The sequence below is a fragment of the Polyodon spathula genome, chromosome 14, assembly GCF_017654505.1.
Source record: "Polyodon spathula isolate WHYD16114869_AA chromosome 14, ASM1765450v1, whole genome shotgun sequence".
Lineage (NCBI taxonomy): Eukaryota > Metazoa > Chordata > Actinopteri > Acipenseriformes > Polyodontidae > Polyodon > Polyodon spathula.
The window spans coordinates 38,232,825-38,260,819 of NC_054547.1; the positions used below are offsets into that span (position 1 = coordinate 38,232,825).

General features: G+C 40.0%; 1 protein-coding gene across 4 annotated transcripts; it reads left to right on the forward strand.

Annotated features, from left to right (window-relative positions):
- Positions 1-10,120: 10,120 nt before the first annotated feature.
- Positions 10,121-27,892, forward strand: LOC121326673 (B-cell lymphoma 6 protein homolog). 4 transcript variants are annotated; one of them, XM_041270029.1, is made up of 10 exons: positions 10,122-10,223; positions 14,175-14,390; positions 24,099-24,270; positions 24,442-24,663; positions 24,765-25,673; positions 25,791-25,963; positions 26,267-26,434; positions 26,697-26,827; positions 27,107-27,244; positions 27,494-27,892. In XM_041270029.1, exons 3-10 carry the CDS (start codon positions 24,110-24,112, stop codon positions 27,635-27,637), a joined length of 2,046 nt encoding a protein of 681 aa, XP_041125963.1. In that variant the 5' UTR covers positions 10,122-10,223; positions 14,175-14,390; positions 24,099-24,109; the 3' UTR covers positions 27,638-27,892. The 4 variants fall into 4 exon arrangements, with proteins under 4 accessions (XP_041125962.1, XP_041125963.1, XP_041125960.1 ...); XM_041270028.1 differs by lacking the exon at positions 14,175-14,390 and having other exon boundaries at positions 10,121-10,223; XM_041270026.1 differs by lacking the exons at positions 10,122-10,223; positions 14,175-14,390 and adding an exon at positions 20,301-20,436.
- The last annotated feature ends 103 nt before the right edge of the window (positions 27,893-27,995 follow it).

Consider the following 27,995-nt stretch of genomic DNA (forward strand, 5'->3'; position numbering starts at 1 on the left):
AAACACACTGACACACACACACCAACACACACCTGCACACACTGACGCACACGCTGAAACACACTGACACACACACACCAACACACACCTGCACACACTGACGCACACGCTGAAACCCACTGACACACACACACCAACACACACACCGGCACACGCTGAAACCCACTGACACACACACACCAACACACACCTGCACACACTGACGCACATGCTGAAACACACTGACACACACACACACCAACACACACCTGCACACACTGACGCACATGCTGAAACACACTGACACACACACACACACACACACCTGCACACACACACACATGCTGCACACACTGACACACAACCGGCACACGCTGAAACCCACTGACACACACACACCAACACACACCTGCACACACTGACGCACATAATGAAACAAACTGAAACACACATTGAAACACACACTGAAACCTACCAGCACACACACAGTGACACACATGCTGAAACACACATTGAAACACACACTGAAACCTACCAGCACATACACAGTGACACACATGCTGAAACACACATTGAAACACACACTGAAACCTACCAGCACACACACACACTGAAACACACGCACACTGACACACACAGTGACACACACGCTGAAACACACTGAGACACACCAACACACACACTGAAACCTACCAGCACACTCACACACCGACACACACCACACTGACCACAGTGACTCATCACAGCACGTCAAGAAATAGACTCCCCCGTTCATTTCCAACGTGGCCACTACCTTGAACAGTAAAAAATGCATTGCTTGAAGATGTGTCTGTGGAAACAGAATCACTAAAGGTTGGAAGCGGTATGTATTTACTAGAGGAGATACTCAGTGGGTTGTGTTTATTGTTTAGAATGTTCGGTAGTAAATATTTTTCCAGTTAAAGAGTTCTTATTTTTCTGGATATTTTTGTTTTGCTCTATCAAGCCAAGTCTGACATTTTAAATGCGTTTGATGTTGTACTAGGATAAATATTGCAAATATGAACTATGTGGAACTTTTAAAAATCAAAATGGTGTACATTAATAATGTTCTGTGTGAGGTAGGAAGGAATTCATTTGTGCAGGTCTGCACAAGTTTTAAAGAGCTATTTTGCACTTTTTGTTATTTAAATATGCATTCACTGGTTTTATTTTGAAATGGCTTAATAAAGAGTTGTTAAAAGTCTTCTTGCTTGTCATTGCTCGGGGAGATGGTTCTTATCAAAGGCACCTTCTTCTCTCCCACCAGTTGTGTCTTCATCCAGTCCTGGCTCCGTCAATTGCTTTGGTTATTAATGTACTGCCTGTTTAGATAAATTCAATAATCCATCACCTATGCTCACAATAAGGGCTCTGTGAGCTAGGAGCACAGGTTCTGCTCACCGTTGCAACCCCTGCACTAACTCAGGAGAGACGAAGACAAGCACTCACATCCTACGAAACGTGTGCCGTCAGCTCTCTACTTTTTTGCATGTGAGCCAAGGTTTCCCCAGTCAACCTAAACACCCCCCCCCACCAGGGCAGCACTTGGCCAACTGTGCGTTGCCCTCTGGGAACTCCCAGCCATGGTTGGCATTGACCTCGAAGCTATAGGACGCATCCTGCACTCCGTGCGGAAACCCACCCCCCCACCCCTGGGTACACATTCTTATATTCTCAAGAGGACAGCACAGCGTTCAATATACAAATACAATACGCAGCAAGCAATATTAAAACAGGGGAGTCTAACTGAGATGGATTTACCAGTGAGCAGGAGGATGTTGGGAAATGTAGAAGCCATCTTGAGGAAGGGAATGCAATATAAAAGTTTTAAAAAAGTGGTCAAAATGTAAAAAAATATAAATTAAAACAATACACTCACCTTACCTAATCAGTTGTAGCAGCACATGGGAACATGTAACACAATAAAGAAAGGTCCTTATATGCCCTTAAGCCTTTTTTTAATTGGTAATACTGTGTTAGGATTGCCTATAACATCCTTTATAACTAGATTCATAATTGATTGTTTTTATAACAGATCCTTAACTACAGGGCAATGTTTCCATGAAAATATGGTAGCACACAGTGTAATGAATTGGCATCTCAGACTATTGAATGGAAAGACAAGGGCTGGAATGCAAAGCGCTAACCATACATCTTACCATTCAACTAAGCACGAACATCATACCATTCAAATAAACACGAATATCATACCATTCAACTAAACATGAACATCATACCATTCAACTAAACATGAACATCTTACCATTCAACTAAACATGAACATCATACCATTCAACTAAACATGAACATCATACCATTCAACTAAACATGAACATCTTACCATTCAACTAAACATGAACATCATACCATTCAACTAAACATGAACATCTTACCATTCGACTAAACATGAACATCATACCATTCGACTAAACATGAACATCATACCATTCAACTAAACATGAACATCATACCATTCAACTAAACATGAACATCATACCATTCAACTAAACATGAACATCATACCATTCAACTAAACATGAACATCATACCATTCAACTAAACATGAACATCTTACCATTCAACTAAACATGAACATCATACCATTCAACTAAACACGAACATCATACCATTCAACTAAACACGAACATCATACCATTCAACTAAACACGAACATCTTACCATTCAACTAAACACGAACATCTTACCATTCAACTAAACACGAACATCATACCATTCAACTAAACACGAACATCATACCATTCAACTAAACACGAACATCTTACCATTCAACTAAACATGAACATCATACCATTCAACTAAACATGAACATCATACCATTCAACTAAACATGAACATCTTACCATTCAACTAAACATGAACATCTTACCATTCAACTAAACATGAACATCATACCATTCAACTAAACATGAACATCTTACCATTCGACTAAACATGAACATCATACCATTCAACTAAACATGAACATCATACCATTCAACTAAACATGAACATCATACCATTCAACTAAACATGAACATCTTACCATTCAACTAAACATGAACATCTTACCATTCAACTAAACATGAACATCTTACCATTCGACTAAACATGAACATCATACCATTCAACTCAATGTTCAACAAGCTTTGTGGTCGAGATGTATGTGTCTTATGCTAATGGCAGTGTTACAATCAGGGCTTGTATCTCTCAATGCCCATGAATCACTCATTGCGTTGCCCATTTGGATTCTTCATTGAAGCTGTGTGCAACATCATGCAACCTGATTGTGTAACAAGGTAATCAATGCTGAGCTCTAATAGGTTGGATGTCAAGCATAGGTTGAGATATGGCAGCACAATGCTCAAAATGCCAGAAGCACACAGACCCCTCTGCAGCAAATCTATACAAAAGAATGATCTCATTTCTGAAATTCCATGCGTTCCGCTCTGTGTACAACATTCTTTCCCTACAGTTCTTTTAGAGCACAATGATAATGAAGCCTGCCTCACTGCCTCATACACCTCCTAACTGCTTGAAACCTTTGGTTACATTATATCTTTCAATGCAATCAGTGGATTATGAATTCAGATGAATCAATGTTCATTGAAGAACTCTGACTCAAAGGTTGCAATTTTCTAAAAGCAGTAGGTCAATTAATGAATCAGGGGGCTGTTGCATGACATGACAATGTTAGGTATCCAAATGATGAGAGCAATTCGAAGACCTAGTCATATTGGGAATTAGCAAGAAAAAATAAGTTTTCATCAGAAGAGTTTTGTGTGCTGCTATTTGATACAGGCTAAAACACTCTTGCCTTCTCAATGATGAAATGAGACACAGAGAGGGCAGGCTACACCAGGGCGGGGCCTGTCCTTCATGCATGGGATCTATTTCATTTCAGCACTGAACTGGTCCCAGCAATCTATTCCAGTCTATCAGCACATCATTATGAGAAAGTCTCGAGATAGGAAATCTTAAGCATTCAAATGCTTGTTTGTTTTTAAGTCAAAAGGAAACACAAGCACTGAGTTAATTCAATATCAAAGTAAATGTGAAACTTTTTTTTTTCTTTTTGCAGCAGTCATGTCGAAAGTCATCTTCAACTTTCACCCTTTCATGCATGGCAACCTCATATGGTGACAGATAAAAACAAAACCCTCTCTTCTAGTCTTTATATGGGGACATATGGGAGACACAAATGCACGATAACCTCATATGAGGATGCATTTTTTAAAACAATGGGAATACATTGAAAATGAAAAATATATTTATTCTGTGTTTAAAACTACTTTTTTCAGTTATTTTCAATAGTTCATGCATGAAAGGGTTGAACAATTTTAGTCATAACCACATTATGCTTTTATTGCCATTAAAGTGACAAGAAGTCACTGGTATTTCGCTCACGCTCCACAGAGATTGAAGGCAGCAGTCACTAAGATCTTTGTAGTCTTGTTCTTGTATATTATACACAACTGCTAAGCAATAGAGAGAGTAAATATCCAGGATAAGAAACTGTCCTGCTTACGATGAATAGGAGCTAGTAATTTAATGTAGTTCTGACCATTTTTCAGTTTGCAAGCAATCATGGCAAATGTTGTGTAACAGCACACCAGGGACATTGCAAAAGTACCATTAACGGATTCTTACTTGGTTTCCAAGAAAGATTATGACACGTTTTCTAGTTTTTTTTTTTTGTACTTTTGCTTTCACAATATTTTGGCTTGCAGTGTGCTTTAAGAGGGGATTACCAAAAGAGGAAGAGGCCCTGGAGAATGGGGTAATGCTGATAAGATGAAGCAAGCTTGCCTTGTGCCACAGTTAGAGTAGTAGCCTATCTTTTCTTTCTTTCTACGGCGGTTCGGCAGTGGGTGAAAGTAGGACATGAGGGTGGTGGGCTCACAGATAGCAGGAACTAGAATGCCCCTCAAAAACAATGTTATCAGATACAACACAGACTGGTGGTTTGTGGAAGTCTGTTTCACCACTGCATGCAGCATTCCCTCCTTAAAAAACAATGCAATTTTAGTATTGCTGCTTTTGTAACATGGTCCAATCAGAGCAACAAGTAGTAAAACACAGCCAGATTCCATGGGAGGCATGCCAGCAACATGCAGTAAAACACAGCCATATTCCCTGGGAGTCATTCCAGCAACGTGTAGTAAAACAAAGCCAGATTCCCTGGGATGCATGCCAGCAACATCTGGTAAAACACAACCAGATTCCCTGGGAGGCATGCCAGCAAAGTGTAGTAAATCAAAGCCAGATTCCCTGGGTGGCATGCCAGCAACATGTAGTAAAACACAACCAGATTCCCTGGGATGCATGCCAGCAACATGTAGTAAATCAAAGCCAGATTCCCTGGGTGGCATGCCAGCAATGTGAGGTAAAACACAACCGGATTTCGTGGGAGGCATGCAAACAACGAGTAGTAAAACACAACCAGATTCCTTGGGAGACATACCAGCAACGTGTAATAAAACACAGCCAGATTCCCTGGGAGGCATTGCAGCAGTGTAGTAAAATACAGCCAGATTCCCTGGAAGGCATGCCAGCAATGAACAGCTCTGGGGTATACTGGGCAGAGCTGGTTTTCAGCTGCTCCTACTGGTTCAAGAAGTTGTCTGCTGGCTGAGGAGCTGGTTAAGCTGGTCCAAGAAAAAAAAAATATTGTCCCATTAAAAATCCCTTTACAATAAAGTTCTAAAGCCAACAGTGCCCCTTGATCATGTTGAGTTTTTGATTCATGCCCCTGTAGTTCACCTTGTTTGGTGTCCCTTACTTCAATAGACAGGCTGGTTTAATTCTGTACGTGACAGCTTATTGTACTCCAGGAAGATGAAGTCTTTGTTCTGGGGGTAGCATACAGCTCCATTGTACCATTGCGCTGTGTTCACCTTGCACATATGCTGATGGGGGTACAAGAAAGTTGCTGGAAATTTCCAGTACTGTATTTGCTTTGGTCCTTGTATTCGCATAAACACCAGATAAACATGCTGGTATCAGCGCAGTCTTTTTGACTTGCATGCTTGAAACTGGCAAATTATCTTAAATGACAATGCAGTGCCATAGCAATGGTTAAACACCAAGTGGCCAGAGTTGCACAGACTAGTCCCAATGCTTATTGAAAGGTAATGTTTGAGGATTCATATTCATGCTCACTGTGAATTCTGTACAGGTGGCACTTATAACACGCTGCTCTATACTGATGACCAGTTTTCGGTATCAGTGCTGACCTCTATCTATCTATCTATCTATCTATCTATCTATATATATATATATATATATATACACACACACACATATACATATATATATATATATATATATACACACACACACACACACACACATATATATATATATATATATATATATATATATATATATATATATATATATATATATATATATATATATTGTGGCAATCTCGGTTAACGCAGACAGGGGCATCACACAGGGCGAGGCAATTCACAGTCTTTTTACTTGTTTCCTGGTCTTAAACAGTTGCAGTTCAAGTTACTTATCAAATGTTACAGCTAACGTGAAATATACAATTGTTAAGACCTGAAAAACCACGGCCTGATATTCTTTTACTCAGTTCCATGGAAATTCAATTTGATCTGGTGATACAAATTAAATCGCTGTCATGGAAATAATCTTATAAGCTCCCCCCGGGGTCATTGGAACGGACCGAAACACAATCACATTTACACACTGTCAGTCGCTGAAATTCAAACTGACCCAGTTTATTTGTATTTTTTCATTAAAAGATGTTTTGAGATCTGGGCTCACAGGCCCAAACTCAGGTGCACCAGAATGACATCAAGCATTGTAAAAAGTTAAGCAAAAGGTTGAAGAAAGAAAGAAAGAAAGAAAGAAAGAAAGAAAGAAAGAAAGAAAGAAAAAGAAAGAAAGAAAATGGCATTCGATAAGGTTTTATTGAATATTGCTACAGGACAGTAATGAGGAGAGGATGGTACCTGTGATTCAGATTGCTCCCTCTCAGCTCTGGTCCAGCAGCATCCTGAAAACACGAGCCTCACAGAAAACGAAACTCAAATGTTTTTATAATACTGTAAATGTTTTACAAGAACTGCATCACAGATTTCCCCTCAGACTCATAATCAACAACTTTGTGAAATGTTTGAAAACTTTCAGGTCCTTTATTATGAGCGGCATCAGATAGTTTGTTTTGAACAGGAGATTCGGTCTGGGTTTGTCAAAATTTTGTGTCGGTTCTTGAACTAACAAACAAGTTTAAAAACTTTTTGACTAAATTGCCGGGAACGCAAAATATAATTTGCATAGCACCGATTTCAGACCTTGGCATTAAAGGATTCCTCTTTACACTGTCCCTTTAAAATTCAAAGTTATCTCTTTTCATTCTTATACTGCGTGAGTATCGCTGTCTTGGAAATGTCAGTGTATGAATAAACAGAACGGAATTTTCATGAAGTATTGAACTCCTTCTAACAGTGTTTTAAACCAGGGTCAATAAAGAACACCATGCTGATTTATTTACCGGTTATACTAGGACACCCCCTCAGTACTGCAATGCCAGTAGAAGCCCTTATTCTAAAATATATAGGTAGCACAGCTCTGGAAAGAGTGACTGAATTGGGAAACACCATTGTGGGCACTGCATAGCAAGACTGAATCTAGCCCCCAGTATTCTGAATAGGATCACTGCTAAAAATGCATCTTCCTGTTTAAAGTGTGTTTCAAGGAGTCCTTGTGTTCTGATTTTCATTCCAACTGAGCTCTCAATTACTTAACTAGATCCTTAATTTGTTTAATTAGACCGTTTTAATTGTTTTCAGCTCTTAAACAGATACAGAGTTCAAGTTACTTATAAAATGTTATAGCTAACTTAAAATCTGCAATTACCTAACTGAACACCTTGTTCATAAATAGATCTGGTTGGCACAAGGCTCAACTCAATAATTAAGGATGAAGTTGGAGAAGGATCATGGACTGGAACGGAGTTAAAGAGCCACAAGTGAAAGACACTGCTTTAGAGGGTTAATGACTCATTGAAACCTGAATGGTTGAGACCACAAGGTTTACAATGACACCATAAACTCTAAGCTTAAACTTAAACTTAAACTGTGAACCTCGGTAGCAATTTGCCCCACAGCTGAAGCTCTCCGAATGTTAAATATCGATAGTCATGAGAGGCAGCAGGTTATAATTGCATACATTCACAGTTTAACATAGGCACAGTACATCCATATCTGAACATGACAGTCACATGAAGTCTTATATAAAAGTGATTTTCAAAACTGATACAGAAACACAGAAGAGCTATTGTTGGGTGCAAGGGTTTGTATCAGTGGCAGTTCTATTCTCATCCAGGGCAATTCATCTCAGTTGTCAGAGCTACGCATGTTGTAGAATGCAGGGTGGTATTGCAACAAATACAAGTGACAGCTTTGGAAAGTTCAACTGCATTTATTGTCCGTTTTTATCGCAACACTATAAAAGAAAAACCTGCTTGGCATGCTATGTTTTTATTTATTCATGAATCCAATACTGTTAAGAGTATTATTGATTGTTCTCATCAGTTCTTGGCCGGTAGCATGTTCAGGACGTGTGCTCCTGTGCATGGGAGTTTTATTGAAAAGCTACATTTAGGGCTTTCGCCTTGCCACAGACAGTAATCAGCACTCATTTTTACAGCATGACCTTTACACTGGAAAAACAGCTCAAAACTAGATACTATATTTAACCAACCCAAGACTGCAGTAGTTTAAATAAATAGGTCATTTGTTTTAAAGAGTGGGCGTGAACTTCATACATCTGCTAAATCCTGAAACGTGTCATGTGTGTGTGCTAGTTGAATCAGTTTCACTCACAAAACGAAAAAAGAGCAGCTTCTTCAGTGGACTACAGTTCCATAAGCACAGTGGAAATGAAATCGGCACAATGGAAAGGACCTGAGATTCTCAATAAATGAGGAAGGGGCACAGCATACAAAGCAACACAGTACACAGAACGGAAACAAAGTGTGTTTGAAACAGGTTCAAAATTATCTTTCATCCTCAGACTAAGCAGGCAGACTCACAGGGCAGGTGCTGTGCGCGTTCCATAGAGAGCAGGGCTGGCATTGAGCTGTGAAGGTCTTGCTGTGCTTGCATGCTAGTTTGAAGGTAAATATGCGCATTCACATTTATTTGGCAGTTTTTAGTCATCAGCACAGAAGTTGTGCTCTCGCATGGCCTTGTGTGTCCACTTTACTGTAAGCAAGCTTAGTGTAGGAGGTGTGCATCACAATTTTAGGGGGCTCTAGATATAATAATGTTCCCACTGTTTAGTTGCTTGAATCTTTCTTTTCACAATAAAGCCACATTGTGTAAAACAAAAAGGAATTAATTTACTTCAATCTAACTAGCATACATTTACAGCAAATCCATTCAGGGCCAATATTTAGATCTTAATGCTATACCTTCAAACCTAGTCATCTCCCCACAACAAACAATTAAATGAATGTATTTTACCAAAAAGCTGCATTCACAGGGCTCCAGTCAGAGGAGCGCAGGTTCACATCCTGGCTGTGCAAAGAGGGAGCTTTCGCAGTGGCTCTTGCACTCCCGCAGGTCAGGGAGGCAAAACTAGTGAGACCCTACTGGCCTGGCACCCAGTGAGCTCAAGCATACAGGCAGGGCTGGTCTTTATCATCCAGAGGCCAGTAGCTCGCTGATATCCACTCTCAAGTTCCTGGCTGTAAATGAGGAAGTTGGCTCGGTTGCGAGATCGAAGGATGCCCACTAAATCTTTAGTTCTCTTGCGCTGCGTGGGGAATTGCTGCGGTGAAAGAACCTAATTGGACATTTTAAATTAGGGAGAAAAATAATTGCACACTCTAAATTAGATTGAAGTGCATATTGCATAAGTGGGGCTCATTGTACAAATGCATATTGTATATACACAGCAGTGTGCACAATACATTCTAAAGATTACTGTAATCTCCAGCCTTGTTCCAAAACCACAGCGTCCCTTTTGTAATGCAGGGGCCAGGATTGAACAATCACCATTGCATTATGCAACAGCACACTAATTTCTCTTGATTTGTACACTTTTGACTGTATACTCAGGTATGGTGTTTGCCTTTGTAATTGCTTCCCCACACTGCCTAGTCGCTGTGAAGCTTGCGACAATGCCAGGATCTCATGAAAATTGAGTGCAGGCAGAGGATGAAGGGTAGAAGACACTTTTTCAGAGTGGTGAGTGTATGAAGTGGATTATCAAACTATGTTGCTGATGCTAAATCGGTGGGATCTTTAAAAAAAAAAAAAAAAAAACAACAAAAAAAAACTAGACAGACAAATTCTGGAATAATTTTTATACTTGTGCAATGTTTTACTACACTTGTATTGTGTTATTATATAACATTATACTCTTTAGAGATGTAATAGATTGAGGTAAGATATAAATTAGAAAAGGGTTAGAGTTAGGGGGTTAGGGGGTTATGGTTAGGGTTAGGGTTAGGGTTAGGGTTAGGGCTAGGGTTAGGGTTAGGGTTATATCATGCCAAAAAAGTACAAATTCAGTACATTGTAACTAAGCATAATGACATTGTAATTATGTTTAAGTAGACATGAATTTATTAGAGTAATTTGAGACATTTCATGTAAAGTGTTACTAGATAATGTTTCCTGGGACACCAACCATCCAAGTACTGATCAGACACTGATTCATTTATATTAATTCAGCTGAGAACTTTGTGCTGATTCATACAAAATGGCGTTTAGTATTAAATATGATTAAGGGCTAAATATTCCTAAATTTAAAAAAGTCAGTGAACTAACATACCGTATCTCTGCAGAGTAAAGACAGACAAGAAATAACATACCACAATACAAAGGCTGAATCTGAGAAGCTGCAACATGCAAAGGATCCATGCAAAGGACTTTAGAGCAATTCCCGTACAATATGTCTTAATATTGAAGCAGGAACACTATAAAAGAGAAACCTGCTTGGCATGCTATGTTTTTATTTATTCATGAATCCAATACTGTTAAGATCATATTTCCCTAGGCTGTATATTTGCATTGAACTAAAAATATTAATAACCCCCTTTAAATTATTATTTTTTATTATCAGCGGCTAATGTGAAGCACTTAGGATTCCCTTTGATTATCCAAATCAAATCCTGTGATGCATTTCAAAATAAATAAATAAATAATCCCTGTTATGGACTTTACATCTCTTCAGTTCAGCACGTCCTCCAGTGAAACGAGAATAAATTAATTCCTTGCCAGGCTCACCTGACATCTTCCTTATTCACATATAGAGACTCCATCCTTCAATGCATGTGCTTTTGTATTCTAAGGTTCTATTCTGGGAAGCAATACAGCAGCATGACAAAGGGGTGGAGTCTGTGATTATTAGAAGGGTTGTTAATTGCATGCAATACACAGTGACTCTAATTAGCAGTGCCTGACATTCCTTGTCCAAAAACTGACAGTGTTCTGCTTTTTAACCAACGTCTTAAAAAGTTGTCAGTGTTGCAAGAGGATTGTAGGGTTCTGCTAATTAGGATTAAGAGATACAACTCATTTAAGACATGTAGAGCCTTTTCACATGTGGTTAGTTTCTAAACTAACCGAACTGAGTTCACTTGTAAACGAACTCTGGAGGAAAATAACTAATTTTCTTTTGTTTTCACATGTACACCTCAGTACAAAAGAACTGGGTTCACTTCAAAAGGACTTTTTGATGGTTCTGAACCTGTTTCTGAACCTACTGTACTTTCACATTGCACTGAAACAAGCAAACCAAACACAGTACTTTTGTCCAAATGGACTGAGCCATCTCTTGAGAACTCATAGAGATGTGCCTGTGTGGTCAACCCCCTGCTTTAACAGATGTGAAAGGTGTGTTCAGTCGTTCACAGTGGTGCCCAGTACAGCTTGACTTACAAATACTGCAAACATGATACTGCTCTCCTTAGTCAGTTGAATTGGTAATGTTGTCCTGGTCATTAGCATGAGCTATCCTGCACATCTGCATTATCTCTGATCAGTCTGGAGCTAGCTCTTCTGTATACTGTGTACTGAAGGAAGGCGATTAATGGAATGGTTACACTGTTAGCGAATTGCAATGGATTAGTTTAAGATATCATCTTTGCATGTTGTGCCTGGTTTCTTTAGAGCCTTTGCATTTTAGCCCCCTCAGTAATGTGCTTTGCAATTAGGGGGATGACAAAGACAGATACCCAGATACTCTAGGAAAGTTGTGTGGAGACCTGAGAGGAGGAAGCTTGGAGCTGGATCAGCTAAACAGGATATATCTCCTGGTCTTTGTTACAGTCCTGTTCTAAATTGTTTTATTGAACCAATATACTTCCATCCAGACCCTGGTAGTGGATTGTCTCATTTCTCCTGTTAAACTTGGAGTGGAATGGCACTCCAGGCCTGTGATTGGACTGCTTTAAATGAAGTGCAGCACAGTGTTAAGCACGCTGAATGCTTGTTGTCTGTCTGTCCTGCCGCACTGTTCTGTTCCTGCAGCTCCCTTCTGATGAAGAGACTTGTCGGGGGTGTCTGTTCTTGATAAGCTACATGCCTAAGAGCCTTGTTAGAAATTGTCTGCAGACTGTGTGGAAGGCATGGATAATGCCCTATAAAGCCACATCATGCACTAGTTATTAATGTAATGTATCTTGGTTAGGTGAAGGAAGGGACAATTTCAATCTTATATATATATATATATATATATATATATATATATATATATATATATATATATATATATATATATATGTATGTTTGTTCATGTTGAAAATTCCAATCTTGTTTATTTGCCTTGAGACCTTGCAGTGAGGTATAGGTGTGGTGTTATTTTAGGTACTTGTTAAGACATGATGCTATGTCTACAGCTCTTGCCGGGTGTGCGCATAAGATTGTAGCTCACAAAACAAGGAAACGCCCATTTGAAAGGCGGTACAGTCAAAGATCTTTTACTTTACAATGTACTGAGTTTGGCCATTAAAGTTCTTTTTAATATGTTTTTTTTTTTTTTTACAGTTCAGCAGATGTATGTGACCTTAACTGAAGAGCAACACACGGGGTTATATAAAATTGTACACAAACGATTTTGTGGCTGAACTACTTTGTCTACTTGGTAGTGATTTGTGTGTAGTAATCGCAGCACTTCTGGGTCAATGTTTGGAATGTGTGTAACTTTATTCCAAATATGATATTTAGATGGTTGAAAATGCGCCGGTCACCTGTGACAACCTGCCCCGTACTGGGGTTGGGTGTCACAAGATATGGGGTTGGTTGTCACAACGTATGTTCTTGCTTTTACAGTAGACAATAATGCAACATTATTAGTTTTTTTTTTTTTTTTTTTTTTAAATAACATAACGTTTCTACTGTGTACAAAGACAGAAAAGTTGTATTTTTACTTTTTATGTGAACATAAAAAATACAGACCTATATATATATATTTGAAATGTTGACCCATGCTACAAAATTCTACCACAGCCTCCACAGAACCAGAGGACAAACAGTAAATAATTTAAATAAGCATTACATGGTGACATATCCCACATTTTGGTGCAAAAAAGTAGAAAGAAAAAAATATAAGACTTCTTCCTATAGGTGTGACAACCAACCCCCAAAACTATGTGACAATCTGCCCAAACCAGACTTTACATGATAATTTAATTCTCTCAGTACTACTGGGAGAACTTACTGGTTTTGTTTTTACACCAAAAGATAGTCAGTATCTGGTTCTATTTAACATGGCCACCAGTTCAAACAAACTCCAATACTACTAAGAGATATGTTAGATGGAATTGACCTCAAATTTCAAGATGGTTGGCTTGCAGACAATAGAACACACATTTCAGCGTTAGTATCACATGCCTGCGCCATCTAGTTTCATAGCTATGAGCACTGTGACAACCAACCCGTGTGACAACGAACCTCGATATCTCCTACAATAGGCTTAAATGTACGGGGCTATATTAAGATCACAACGGTAACTCAGCAATGTTTGTTTTTGCCGATCTGGTCAATATGCTTTTCACTGAATCAGCCTAAGCATTCAAGTGGCCGCACATTTCTGCAACAAATACAAGTAAACTGAAAGGATAAATTATATATATATAGTTGTTTTTTTAACATTGGATTGCCTTTATATTGCTATATATTTTCTTTTGTTAGTCTCTTCTTCACGTTAGCTGCGGGAGTTGTGATGACCACTTTATCGAGAGAGGAAAGCGGTCAGCGACAAGACTGAAGAAATCCTCACAGAGGTGAACAGGCGCGATAGGCCATCAGCAATGATTGAACTCGACCACCTTCAACTTTCACAAAATCATAACTGTTAACCAAAGCACGCCGAAAGAGATCAGTTCTGAAACACGTGTGACAAATCAGGTGAAAAGACATTTATTCGCTTTCATTAGTATTCGTTGATTCTTTTTTTTTTTTTTTTTTTTTTTTTTTTAATACATTATTAGTTTTATCGTTAGCGTTAGTAATTGTATTTATTTTAACTAAACAAAGAAAATGTAAACAAATAACACACTGATTCCAGGTTCTGGAATCCGAAATATCCCCCACATACTCCCTGTTAGAATCCTGCCTGGATTACCAAACTCTAAATATTGCCAGTAAACATAGCAAAGCTAGCAATCGTAACAATACCCGTGATATGCAAACATTTAGTGGGTTAACCCTCACAGGACTGATCGTGTGCAAATGCCCGAATCACTTAATAGGGTTAGTTACGATGAGAGCAAGGCAGAGGGCTGACAGCACAACAGGTGTTCACTTGGCAGGTGTTTCCACTTCATTAAAGTCCACACGCTCTCCAGTGAACGCTCTCCCCAATGCCATGATTCGGGAGCAGCTCTGAAGTGCAAGCTTTACTGAAGATTGTCACCACCAACTTCCCTCACTGTTGTTCTCCAACCAGCGGGATTGACAAATTAGTTGGCTTGAAATCCTTTTTTTTATTTTTTTTTCTGTGACCGATAGTTAGGAAACAATGCCAGGAAAACGCCTGTGCTTTTGTTTATGAAATTCACGGCTTTATATAAAAAAACAAACAAACAAACAAACAAACAAACAAAATAAATAAATAAATAAGGAGACGGAACGATACATTTTCTGGTTGTCTGCCTCCCCATTAAAACCATACACCCGATAGACAAGTAGAGAGATCTTTAACTACATAACACTAACATTCTGAGCACTAAAGGAAACTTCAATTAATATCAATAGACCGCAGATAGACAAGCAGAGAGATCGTTAACACTCTAACATTTCAAATACTAAAGCAAACTTCATTTTAAAAAGTTGGCCATTGATTTTTTCTTTTATTATTTCTAAAGAAAAAACAGATAGATAGATAGATAGATAGATAGATAGATAGATAGATAGATAGAGATAGATAGATAGATAGATAGATATATATAGCGATAATAATATATATATATAATATATTATATTTATATATATATATATATATAGATAGATAGATATATATATATAGATAGATAGATAGATAGATAGATAGATATATATATATATCAGATAGATAGATAGATAGATAGATAGATAGATATACAGATATACAGATAGATAGACAGATAGATAAACAGATAGATAGATAGATAGATAGATAGATAGATAGATAGATAGATAGATAGATAGATAGATAGATAGATAGATAGACAGACAGATAGATAGACAGATATACAGATAGATAGACAGACAGATAGATAGACAGATAGATAGATAGCTCATTACCCCTTTTAATCTATTCAATGTAAAAACAAAACACACTGATAAACATTTCCACACATCCAGAGACAAGTTCATTCCACAGCTGAAATGTCTATAGGGCATAGTTCATTCTTTTAGACAATAACGTCCACGTGGCTTATGTCAAATAAACAAATACTGTGCTTTTTTAGTTATATAATTCATATCATCATTTAAAAAAATAACAATAATTGTGCCGTCTACTTGGGTCCTGCATATATAAATGCAGTCTATGTATCACAAAAACCTCAACAATGAACTATTTTTAATATATATACGCTTTCAAAGTACTATGCATAACAAAACAATACATTAAAATAAAAGTTCCCAGACGTATTATCTACCACAAATAAAAACATATAGGCTTATATTTTATTTAGGCTGTTTGTGAAAAAAAAAAAAAAAAAATCCATTACTATTTGAGGGATACACAAGGATCAGATGTGCACATTGCCACGGTAAACGCAAAAAGAAACCTATCTTGATATGGCATTCAAATCCAAACTTCTTTTTAAAATACAATACGCGTAACTCTCATAATCGACTCCAACAGAAAATGAAATAACCGTGCATATATGCTGAGATATTGGACAGCTACACTGTTGCTACTGTATCGGGGAATATAAAACCCCTCCTGTACACCGCAGAGTCCTGTCAACTATTACTCCTTAATTCAGCGGCTGATAAAACTGATTAAAGAACCCTCATGCCTGGGCGATACTTATATTTTAAAAGCATATGCAGAGGCAAAACTAGTAAAACGTGGGCCAAAGGTTTCTTGGAATAAACACGATGCCTATCCAAACCCAGACTGGTTGAAGAACTCCACACATCTTTCATTCTCAACCCTTTTCCAGTTTGCGCACGACTTTAGGCTAGCCTTTAAGCAAAGCTCTCCTGTCTAATACATTGGATAATATAACGAGTCATTAGGGTTAACTGCTGGCAGAGGTTAACAAGTAGATTCAAATAATAGCAACGTGTTGCCTGTTAAAAATAACATTACATAAGGGAACCCACGCACAACGGCTTTATTGAATGGGCAAAAGCTTTTCTTGAGAACAATGAGGGGCACCCTTTTACAAACCAATTACAAACCTTTATAGAGACTATGGGGGATAACAGTGCTTCACTGTGAAAATTATTTATTTTGGCATAAGTGACGTTTTAGTGTTCATGAGTTTATATTCTATGTTTCATAAGTATATAAAATCCTTTACCTTAATAGCCTTGATCACTACACATATCATGCACTCCGCTTTGCGAAGTCTGAGCGCTGTGAAATCACTATAGGAAATACACCTGACGTACTCCTGTGAAAATAATTAATACAATACCTGACTACAGGAATGTCCAATTATAATGTACTGCTTGAGAATGGTAATTGAAAAATAAACTTAATGCATGCAAGGTTCACAGTAACCTATGACAAAGCATCGAATATGGAACCCCTAATTAGGATTCTAATGGGTCAAATGGTTGAGTGTGTAACAATGGTTCTTACTAGAACCTACAAGAACAAAGGTTCCAGAGAAAGAGCGGAGGTGGGATATTATTATTATTTTTTTCCAATTACAAACAGTTGTGGGGCAGGTGGACGGGCCAGCGGGCGGAGTCGGTATGGGGGCAGGACGGGGTGTTCCGAGTTTGTGGGTGGAAGAGAGGAGCTGTTTGTTTCAGATGTATGTGTGAGGTGCGAGGCCATAAAAACAACAAAAAAAAAAATTAAAACAGAAATTTTTTGTCTGTGACATTCAAAAATTGAAGGATTTCCTGAAGTGTTAAGGTGTAATATTATGATCAAAAAAAAAGGCCGCGCCATAATTTTAATTATTATTATTATATATAATAATAATATTATTATAATTATTTGAACTTGTCATACAACATATTGCCACGTGTGGACATGTATAGATTCACCGTAATATTGTGTCTCCGAGGATCTAGAATCAGTGTTCACAAGTATAATATATATATATATATATATATATATATATATATATATATATATATATATATATATATATATATATATATATATATACATATATATATATATATATATATATATATATATATATATATACATACATACATACATACATACACTAATTTAACCAAAGCGATCTGCAACATGCAAATCAGTTACTGTAACAGTGAAGCACACATTCCACGCAGGTTAGGTGACTGCCTTCAATAAAACACACTTTACAATTCTTTGTCAAAATGTTTATTTCTGAATGTGAACATTTAAATATATTTACAAATATGTATCAAAGGCTATATCGAAGAATGGACGAGGCGAGTTTGCAAAGTCTCATGCCAGTTTATTTCGTGTTAAGGCCCGTCTCTGCCAGGGTTAACCCATTTAACACACGAGCTAAAACTTATTGACAGCCAGTTTAGCAACAGAAAAAACGAATGTTTTGAAACCACACATAAACATAAAACTAATACACACGATACGTTCTATTTACAGATATTTTATTTTATAACCAATTTTGTTTAATTTTAATTAACCATTAAACAGGCGCACTGTTCCATGATATTTTTTTTGCAAACCCTATTCAGAAATAGTCAGTAATATTATTCGAATTGTTTCCATAATGTAAATGTATAGTTTCGGTTCAAACACATGGTTATGCTTTTTCAATGAAATCATTTTGTTTGTTTGTTTGTTTTTAATATTAAAAAGCAAACAAACGAAGAAAAAAAAAAAAACAGGCAACTAACAGACAGATCCCTGCCAACACAGTCAACGAACAAGTATTTTCCTCAAATAGTTTATCGTCTTCTTTTTGCTGTGCGTGAAAACATCACAAGCATCTGGAAATAAAGTGTCAGTGGTGACGTATAGTGCAGATACAGAACAGCGAGAGTCCTGTAGTAGTGAGATTGCATTCCACTTTCTCTTGACAGTACAATGATTTCGCAGGGAACACATCAACAGTGGCCGATTATTGTGTTGTGATTTTTTTTTTCTTTTTTTGCTTGATTGCATACATGCTCTATGGCACTTGAGCAAGAGTGAATCAACTAATACAGCTGCACCAACGAGTACAGTGTATACCCGCAGGGCGCACTGCGGACAAGTATAAAAGCATATCTAATAACACTGCTCGGTCCAAAGTCATTTGGTATACAAGTCTGTATATATATTTCACATAAGGATTGTTTGGATGTAAACTAATGAACATTTATAAGTTATTTTGCGTGCACAAAAAACGGGGCGTGCAGAGCACTGGTAAGCACTGGTTTGTGGACCGAGAGTACAGCATTGAAACCTATGACAACACTACGAAAAGAAGGAAACCAAATCTCACCGCAACACAGGAGCGAGATATATATATATATATATATATATATATATATATATATATATATATATATATATATATATATATATATATATATATATATATATATATATAGAGCGCGAGAGAGAGAGAGAGAGAGAGAGAGAGAGAGAGAGAGAGAGAGAGATTTTTTTAGTTATGTGGAACGTGATTTTTAGCAGAACTGCAGGACAGTCTAGCAGTGTTCTCACGTGAAGTCATTTTGTCCATAACGTTGCATTTTATTCGAGCTCGTTTTAACCCCCCCTGCAACGAGATTCGGGTCTGCGCACCACACAGTTCCGTGCAACACTCGATTTCGAAATAACCGGTAGGCCTTTGTAACATATGGTGTATCACTTTCGAAAAACAAAATCACATTATTGTCACCTTATTACCAAAGGCTGGCTACACTGTTGCAATTCGGTGTAACAGATTCGCTCCCGTATTACGCAGATATTTATTGCAAAACATTATTACCAAGACCGTGATAGACAATGCAACAGCATGAAACACCGTCACCAGCAACTCCATGTAATTTAACAGCACACCCATTACATACTGCGCCCTAGAAGACGAGCTGCACAGTCAACGACAACAGAACGCTAGCACTGACAGTAGCATCAAGCAAGGAAGCTACCAGGGAAGGAAATACTGCAAGTCTTCCCATGTAATACAAAAACTCCTTCTCGGCGGACCCACTCCAAGCTCTCAATGCCAAGAAAGTAAACAAAAACTGAAATGATTACAAAAAAAAAAGATACATAGCCTATGTAGGATTATCCCAAGCTGCATCATTTCTGTATAATATAAAAGCAGTGCATATCCGTGCGTAAAGCTGCCGTGTGTGTGCTGTGCATGCAATGGCTTTCATATGGGCAAGCATACCCAGTGCTTATGTCACAGAATAGCAAATTAGTTCTGAGAATTTAGAGGCTGGGCTTAAAGTTCACTGGCTACGTCAAGTGGTTTTTTTGCCCACGTGACCGTTCAGAACTGGGAGCAACCACGACAAAGGGGTATTTGGAGAGCGCCGACATCTATTTCTCTTAGATTTGTACAAAATATCTGAGGAAATACGAGGATTTTTAAATTCTATTTCTGTCCCTCTTTAGTTGTTTATTTAAACCGCAGGCGAGCCTCTGACTTTGTTTTCGCAGACCGTTGTTAAAACGCCGCATGTGAAATCGTGATCCTCCCCTGTCGTGTGCGAGTGGCGCAGTCGCAAGCTCAAATTCTGAGAATTTAGCTCCTGCGATTCTTAGAACTGGGGTTCTTAGAAGTGGGGATGCAACGAGTTTCTAGGAAAGACTTACCAGGTGATTCTTTTTTTTTTTTTTTTTTTTTTTCTTCTGCCATTGAGTTAGCGCCAAGTTGTACTTTTTTTTTTTCTTGCAGGTGGTTTGTTTCAAGGGCAGAAAGTCTGTGATTATGTTATTAGCGGCATCTAGTCGATTTTCAGGTGTTTGTGCGGCGCGTCTGTGTTGCCTCGCTTGGCAGGAGACCGCGTCTGTACCGGAGAGTGGCGCGCCGCTGTGTACTCGCTGCCAGACCGCTCTGAACCGTATAGTGCAGATACAGAACAGCGAGAGTCCTGTAGTAGTGAGATTGCATTCCACTTTCTCTTGACAGTACAATGATTTCGCAGGGAACACATCAACAGTGGCCGATTATTGTGTTGTGATTTTTTTTTTTCTTTTTTTTTTGCAAATGCAGTAATAAATTATTTTTAAACGGTTGTTTTTCTGTGCATGCAATTGTATGACAGCCGTGTTCCACCTGCACTAGAGAAAGCGTCTGGTACTTTTTGTTGGTAGTGGGCGTCTGGTATTGTCTGTCTGGTGGTTTTGTTTTTTTTTAAGCAGATTGTTGATCGAAGTGTTTGTATTGTATGTCTGAGTGACTGTGCTGGTTCTCAAATGGCAGTCTTGAGACGCGGCGATTGCTACAGGAGCCGAGGGGCTCGCTGCACAAGCCTCGCCTGTCTGATCTGGTTGCAGAGAAATGTAACTTCTGCACCGTCGCCCACTTGCATTGGAGAGGAGGCGCGGGCAGTTCGGGCTCCGGTATAGCTTTTAGGCGTAGCGCCGCTTTGGACCGACTCCATGTAGCTTTCCGTTCGATCTGCAGATGCCAAGTCAAGAACTCGCGGGTGTGTGCTTCAAATAGTATATTGCCAGCTGGCTAGCAAATAAACGCAATAAATGAACCGGAGAAAATGTAATTGTTGACGAGTGCTGGTTCTTTATGGGGATACCAAATGCAATTTAATATTCAAAAGAGAAATTCCCAGGTGAAGCGACGCAGTCCTTTTGCGAACAGGTGTTAGAAAAAAATGAATAATTCTTGGATTCCGCATTTTGTTGTTTTGAAGTGGCTAGGATAGATGTTAAATATACGAACTGTACAAAATGACTTTGCGGGGGGTGTTGTAAATTCACGCCTGTCTGATTTTGAATGTTTTTAAATGTACGGTTGTAGTTTAACCAGAGGAATAGCGATATATTTCTCCTCTAAGACTGGAGCTGTACGCACATTTCGCACACGGAAACGTCTGCGAATTGTGACCGTGTGTTTACTTTCACCGTATCTCTGGCGTTTTCACCCCAAGTTCGCAAAAGCAGCAGTCAGCAGTTTACTGCCCTAGACTTTTGGCATTGGGGCAGCGGGTCATAAATCTCTGTCCAGGCTTGCGTTGTTGGCCTCCCTCCACACGCTACTGCATGAGGCAGAGTGCGCTTTCTGCAGACGGTTTCGCGGAGTTTAGCATCGGGCATGTTTACACTGCGACTGTATTTTTAAAGTAGGGCTGACGACGCACTTCATTTTGAAGTGGTTAGTTTTCGTGCGTGCAGTTCTGCTGACAGTCCTCCTAATACACGCCTTGATGCTTGTTTTGTGTTGTACAGAATGCCCTGTCTGCAACGAGAATAGTCCTAATGCATTTCCACGAGTAACCGGTTTGATTTTGTTTCCGTTTTTGCTTGTCAACCCTCCCCTGCTCTTGTCGATTTTTAGAATATATTTAGCGGCACCTTGTGGTCATTTTAAAAAGGCACTGACGAAATGGGAGGAATGCAGTGGGGAGGGTCTGTTTTGGTTGGGGGGATCGTGTAGAATTCTTGCACGAATTGTTGGTGATTCCAGGAAAGCGTTGGAACTGGGAATAGTTAACGCATTTGTGCTTCCCAGAATGCTAATATTGTGACGGTAGTTGAATCTTTAAGGTATAATGGAGAGGAGGTGTAATATGAAAGTATAATTGTGTTTATGGCAACATTCTCTTGAGCGCTGTAAGTAAATAAATGGCACGCTGAAAGCAATTTCAATAGTTATTTCTCAAGAAAGTGGTACCCTCTAGCGGCGCCAAAGCTAAACTGTTCTCCAGAGGTACCGAGCTACCCTGAAGATACGGGGGCGTTTTCTGAACACAGACGAATTAGACTTCTTGAGAAATGCAGGGAAATTCACTGCGGAAATTTGTTCTCAAGCTTTTATCAGATCGTGCTTTTACACTGAGTGCAACCTTTCCCTCGCTCATTGAAAGAAAAGAAAGTGCACGTATCGGAAAACAAGCTGCCAAGATATTCTTGACAATGTGGGTGTGGAGGTTAGTTTCAGTGCACAGTTTAGTCTTTTGAACATCGCTTTATCAGCACGACGACCTAAGATCATCATTAAATATTTATCCTATTACAAGTTTTTTTTTTTTTTTCTCACCCCAGATTTATTTAATATACTCATATCCGTTCAGTTAAACGCAGTCCTCGCACAGTTTTACACTTGCGCATGACGTCACACTAACCTTGCTATAGTTTCAGAGCATACCATTCCAATTAGAAAAACCAATCGTTTTTTTAATCTGGTGTGTCTAGGCGTTGTGTGCTGTTCTTCCCGGAATGAGGGAAACGCAATAGTCCCCCGATAATGGCAAACACACTATATTGCCTTCTGCCAGACACTCTGTTTAAACTTCGTTTAAGTATTGCGTGTCTGTGCTTGCGGAGGGAGAGACATGGCTAACCCCAATGTCCCATAATTACGTTTTGAAGGTACAGTTTCACTTTTTTCTTACCATTGAAAATCGCTCTTGAAGCAACATAGTGTAGTAACTAGTGCGTTTTATTTATTTGAAAATGAACAATTCCTTATTTTTACGTCTTGCATGGCAATAACCTTTTTAAGCTTTCTTTTTTTTTTTAATTACCAGTAAGTTATGTCATAGTTCCAATTATGTTTATTTTAGTATGCATTTTTATAGGAGAAAACTAAAGGTTTATTTAAAAAAATAAAAAAAAAATAAACAATAAACAGTGTTGGTATTTCTTTTATCAAAGTTAAAATGTGGTGCCAAACAGCTGTTCAAGATATCTGTTATTTATTTCTTAGGATGCCCTTGTCCAGGGTGACTTGCAGTTGTAACAAGTTATCACAGTACAAAGTATTGCATTATAAAATATCACATTGCAGAATATTATACAGATAGCAGCAGATATGAAATTCCGGTAGGAGCAAAATAAGGCATACAGTAACTGGAGGGCGAATTCGACAGAGTGCATTTAACTCTTATAGTGATTATTTGATTGCAGTGGTTTTGTTGTCTTGTAATTTAAGGGACGCAAACAGCATCCGCATGCTGTGAAATGTGGAGGTGACTGGTAAGATAGAGCAGAATTTGAAGATCGTTAACTGTTTAACTTTGGGATTTGCTTCCTGTTTTCTAAACACACATTTGTTTAACAAACAGGATTTTAAATTTTATTTTAGTGTGTCTTCATTAAGGCACAGGTGGCTGTAGGATGAGTTGCTGGCAAAAAGTTCGTGTGACCCATTCATTCTTCCCAACTAATACTGCAAGTTGCTTATTACAAATGGCTGAGGAGCACTATCCAGTCACTTTGCCACACATGGAATATCAATGCCAGCCTTTTCAGGGTATCGATGGTCATTTCTAATGCCTATACTGCATGTTGTCTTTCAGATCTCGATGAGATGGCTTGCGCAGCAGACAGCTGCATCCAGTTTACCCGCCATGCGAGCGACGTGCTTCTCAATCTGAATCGTCTCCGCAGCCGGGACGTGCTGACCGACGTCACGATCCTGGTGAACAGGCAGCCGTTCCGCGCACACAAGACCGTGCTCATGGCCTGCAGGTGAGCCGGGCTGTAGGGGTTCTGCTTCCCTTCTGCAGTGAATGAGCTCAAATTGAGTTTGCTTTTGTAGAAGCATTAACCTGTGGTAACCAGATAGATTTGTTTTAGGAATGTCAACAGAGCTGAATTGTATTTGTAGCAACATTGTGTCCTTTTTTTTATTTTTTGAAGTGGGCTCTTCTATTCCATCTTCACGGACTCTCTGAAATGCAACCTGAACGCCATCAGCCTCGACCCTAAGGTGGATCCGGATGGCTTTGCCATTCTGCTGGGCTTCATGTACACGTCGCGGCTCAGTCTGCGGGAGAGCTCCATTGTGGCAGTCATGAACACAGCCGTCTACTTGCAAATGGATCACGTGGTCGATACCTGCCACAGGTTCATCCAGTCCAGGTGAGCAGAAAGTGAGAAATGTGATTCATGTTGAATCGTGCATGGTAGTTTGTGCAAGTATCATTGCAGATCAGAGTTCATGCCTTTCTTGTTTCTTCCAGTGACCGGAGCCCTTCATCCAAGCTGCCCACAGATGAGTTTCTGTCCAGCCCAATGATGCCTCAGGACATCCATGCTTACAGGTTGCATGAAGTGGCAGAGAGCTTGCCGGGCCGAATTGCTCCGTTCCGGGACAGGGGAGTCTATGGCCCCAGCATGTACAATGCTAGCCCCTACCACCTGTATGGTAACATGCCTGTCCACAGCTTCCCCTTCCCACTTGGAAAGCTGCCTGAAGCCAAATCTCCCTACCCAGACTACCCCAAAGGCGGTAGCCTCCACCAGAAGAACTACTCTCCTCCCGAAAACACTTACGCTGAGTACAGCAGACCAGTGTCCAACGTCTCCTCCAGGGAAGCCCTGGATGAAGAGGTAAGGAAGGAGAGCCCCTGCAGCGTACCCCAGAGCCCCAAGCCCATGGGGATCCCACTCGGGAAGCACAGCTTCTCCACACCAGGGCACGAGCAGGCAGACAAGGGCAAGCGCAGCCCATCTGTGGAGGAGGAGCGGAGCCCCCGGCACTACCCCCCGAGTGGCTCAGCCGGCAGCCGCAAGGCCCTGATGAGCAGCCCCCAGAGCCCACAGAAATCAGACTGCCAGCCCAACTCCCCCACAGAGTCCAGCAGCAGCAAGAATGCAGCCTTCTCCCAGACTGCCAGCTCCCCCACCTCCCAGTGTCCCCCAGATCCCAGACGCAACTGGAAGAAGTACAAGTTCATTGTCTTGAACTCCAGCAACCAGAGCAAGGTCAGCAGCAGCAGCGGAAGTCCCCGGGACATGGAGACTCGCTCCCCAGCCTGCCTGCAGAGCAGCGAGTCGGAAAGCATGGAGCTTCTCACCCCAGCCAAGACGAGCGAGTACGGGGAGGACGTGACAGTCCCCCAGGCTAGCCGGCTTAACAGCATCAACAGGTATTTATGGTCTTTGCATCTTGGGTTCATGTATGAAATATATAGATGCCTCCTCTGCTCGTATCTCATGATGTCTGTGCATCTTCTGATTTTGTTTTTCATGTTCCTGGTTTATAGATCCCTGGAATCCCCTCAGAGTCACAATGAAAGCCACTCTTCTCTCTACATGAACCACTTGAAGTGCGGCTCCCAGTCTCCCCGACACTCTGAAGTGCGCCCCAACACTCCTGGATCTCACTATGGGGAGGAGATGACGGAGCTGCATTCAGAATACTCGGACTCCAGCTGTGGTGAGGATGTTGCATTTACATAATGTGTGGTCCAGGCGGCAGGCAGGTGGGGCAGCTTGGGTGTTCAGTTCAACCTGATTAAATTCAGAGTGTGACTTCACAGAAACGATTGCTGTCGTGACTGCATAATCCAATCTGCTGAGCACACCACCGCAATACAGCTCAGAGCTGTTAAGATGGCGCAAACGACAAAAATCCATATGCAACTTGTAATCAAAGAATCAGTATCAAAATTGTTCTTTCAGAAAAGCCTAGAATGTATAAAAGTGAAACTTGTGGCTTTTTTTCTTTGTGTGTTTTTAGAAAATGGAACATTCTTTTGCCATGAATGCGACTCCAAATATACAGAAGAGGATGCTCTTAAAAGACACGCTCTTCAAGTCCACAGTGACAAGCCATACAAATGTGACCGCTGCCAGGCTGCCTTCCGCTACAAAGGAAACCTTGCCAGCCACAAAACTGTCCACACAGGTATGGGCCTGTCTCTGCTCTGCCTCAACAGGGCCTGAACCCGGTTTAATAGCCTTCAGGTCACTCTGCCTGTGCTCCTTCAACACTTCCCTGTTTAACGCAGATATCTCTTCGCATTGGAAACTAAACTATAGTATTCCTCTTGGGAGACCCCAACTCAGATGTAGTTTTCAATGTGGCCATGTTTTAGTAAGGACCGCAGTTTATTTGGAATACCGTCCATGCAGTGTTTTCTTACCCTCGTTTTTGTATTTTTTGGTAGGAGAGAAACCTTATCGCTGTAATGTCTGCGGTGCTCAGTTCAACAGACCAGCTAACCTCAAGACCCATGCTCGCATCCACTCGGGAGAAAAGCCATACAAATGTGAAACCTGCGGTGCACGCTTTGTACAGGTAGGTGGTGCTCTGACCACAGCGATGGAACATAGACTGATGCTAAATGCCAACAATACCTCCCACTAAAAATGTGATTTGCATTCAACTACTGGTTTAATAGGTATAATAAAGAAATGAACTAGTATAGGACTTTTTTTTTTTTTTTTTTTGTTTAATTCTCCACATGGCTGGTAGAGCAAAGACCTGGTCAGAGGATGGGTGGTGTAGCCCACCCCTGTTGTACAGGCTTGGTGTGGAGTCGATGACTGAATGCATGTTTCTGTTCCTTTCTATAAGGTTGCTCACCTGCGTGCTCACGTGCTGATCCACACAGGGGAGAAGCCATACCCCTGTGAGATCTGCGGGACTCGCTTCAGACACCTGCAGACCCTCAAGAGCCACCTGCGCATCCACACAGGAGAGAAGCCTTACCATGTAAGCACTGCGCACCCATAGCTTTGTACATTTTCAACAAGCATGCTTGAAGTGCACATCATCGAACGGCTAACTAGTTTTATAGATGGAAATGCATGAGAGTCTTAACTATTTGGAATTCATACAATACACTAAAACTAAAGCTTTCCTGTTTAGTTATGCAAAATGTATAATCAAGCAAGATTGTCTGAAATGTATTCTACTGCATCTTTAATGTTTCTAATTGGTCTCCCTCTGTCTCATTTTTAGTGTGAGAAATGCAACTTACACTTTCGCCACAAGAGCCAGCTCAGACTCCACCTTCGTCAAAAGCACGGTGCGATCACAAACACCAAGGTTCAGTACCGCACCCCCGTTCCAGACCTGCCCACAGACCTGACGAAGTCCTGCTGAGCTACTGGGACAGGAACCGAAACCAGACAAGGGTTCAACACCCCTGAATTCGGCAGTCATCCAAATGTGTAGAGGCTCGCTGCTGTGGAAAAGGACAGCCAGACTGCGTCTGGCAAGCGAAACGGGTTTCCTATACATGTGAATTGAAAGCCACGTTTGAGTCACTATTGTCTATAGTCACTTTATTGTCTGTATATAGAGATGGGAGTGTTTAAGTGTTCAGTATGTGTGTATGTATATATTTTTTTTTTTGGGGGGGGGGGGGGGGGGGGGGGGGGGGGAGGACTGGAATTGTTCAAAAATTCAGAATGTATTTTTATAAGTCTTAACATAAAACAATTTCTCGGATCAAAATACT

What these genes read in the sequence shown, in the direction of transcription:
- LOC121326673 (XM_041270026.1), top strand. Translation starts at nt 20,406, where the DNA reads ATGCAACGAGTTTCTAGGAAAGACTTACCAG. An exon ending in CGGCTTAACAGCATCAACAG is followed by an intron (nt 25,674 to 25,790) that starts GTATTTATGGTC and finishes CCTGGTTTATAG; the next exon opens with ATCCCTGGAATCCCCTCAGA. An exon ending in CCACAAAACTGTCCACACAG is followed by an intron (nt 26,435 to 26,696) that starts GTATGGGCCTGT and finishes ATTTTTTGGTAG; the next exon opens with GAGAGAAACCTTATCGCTGT.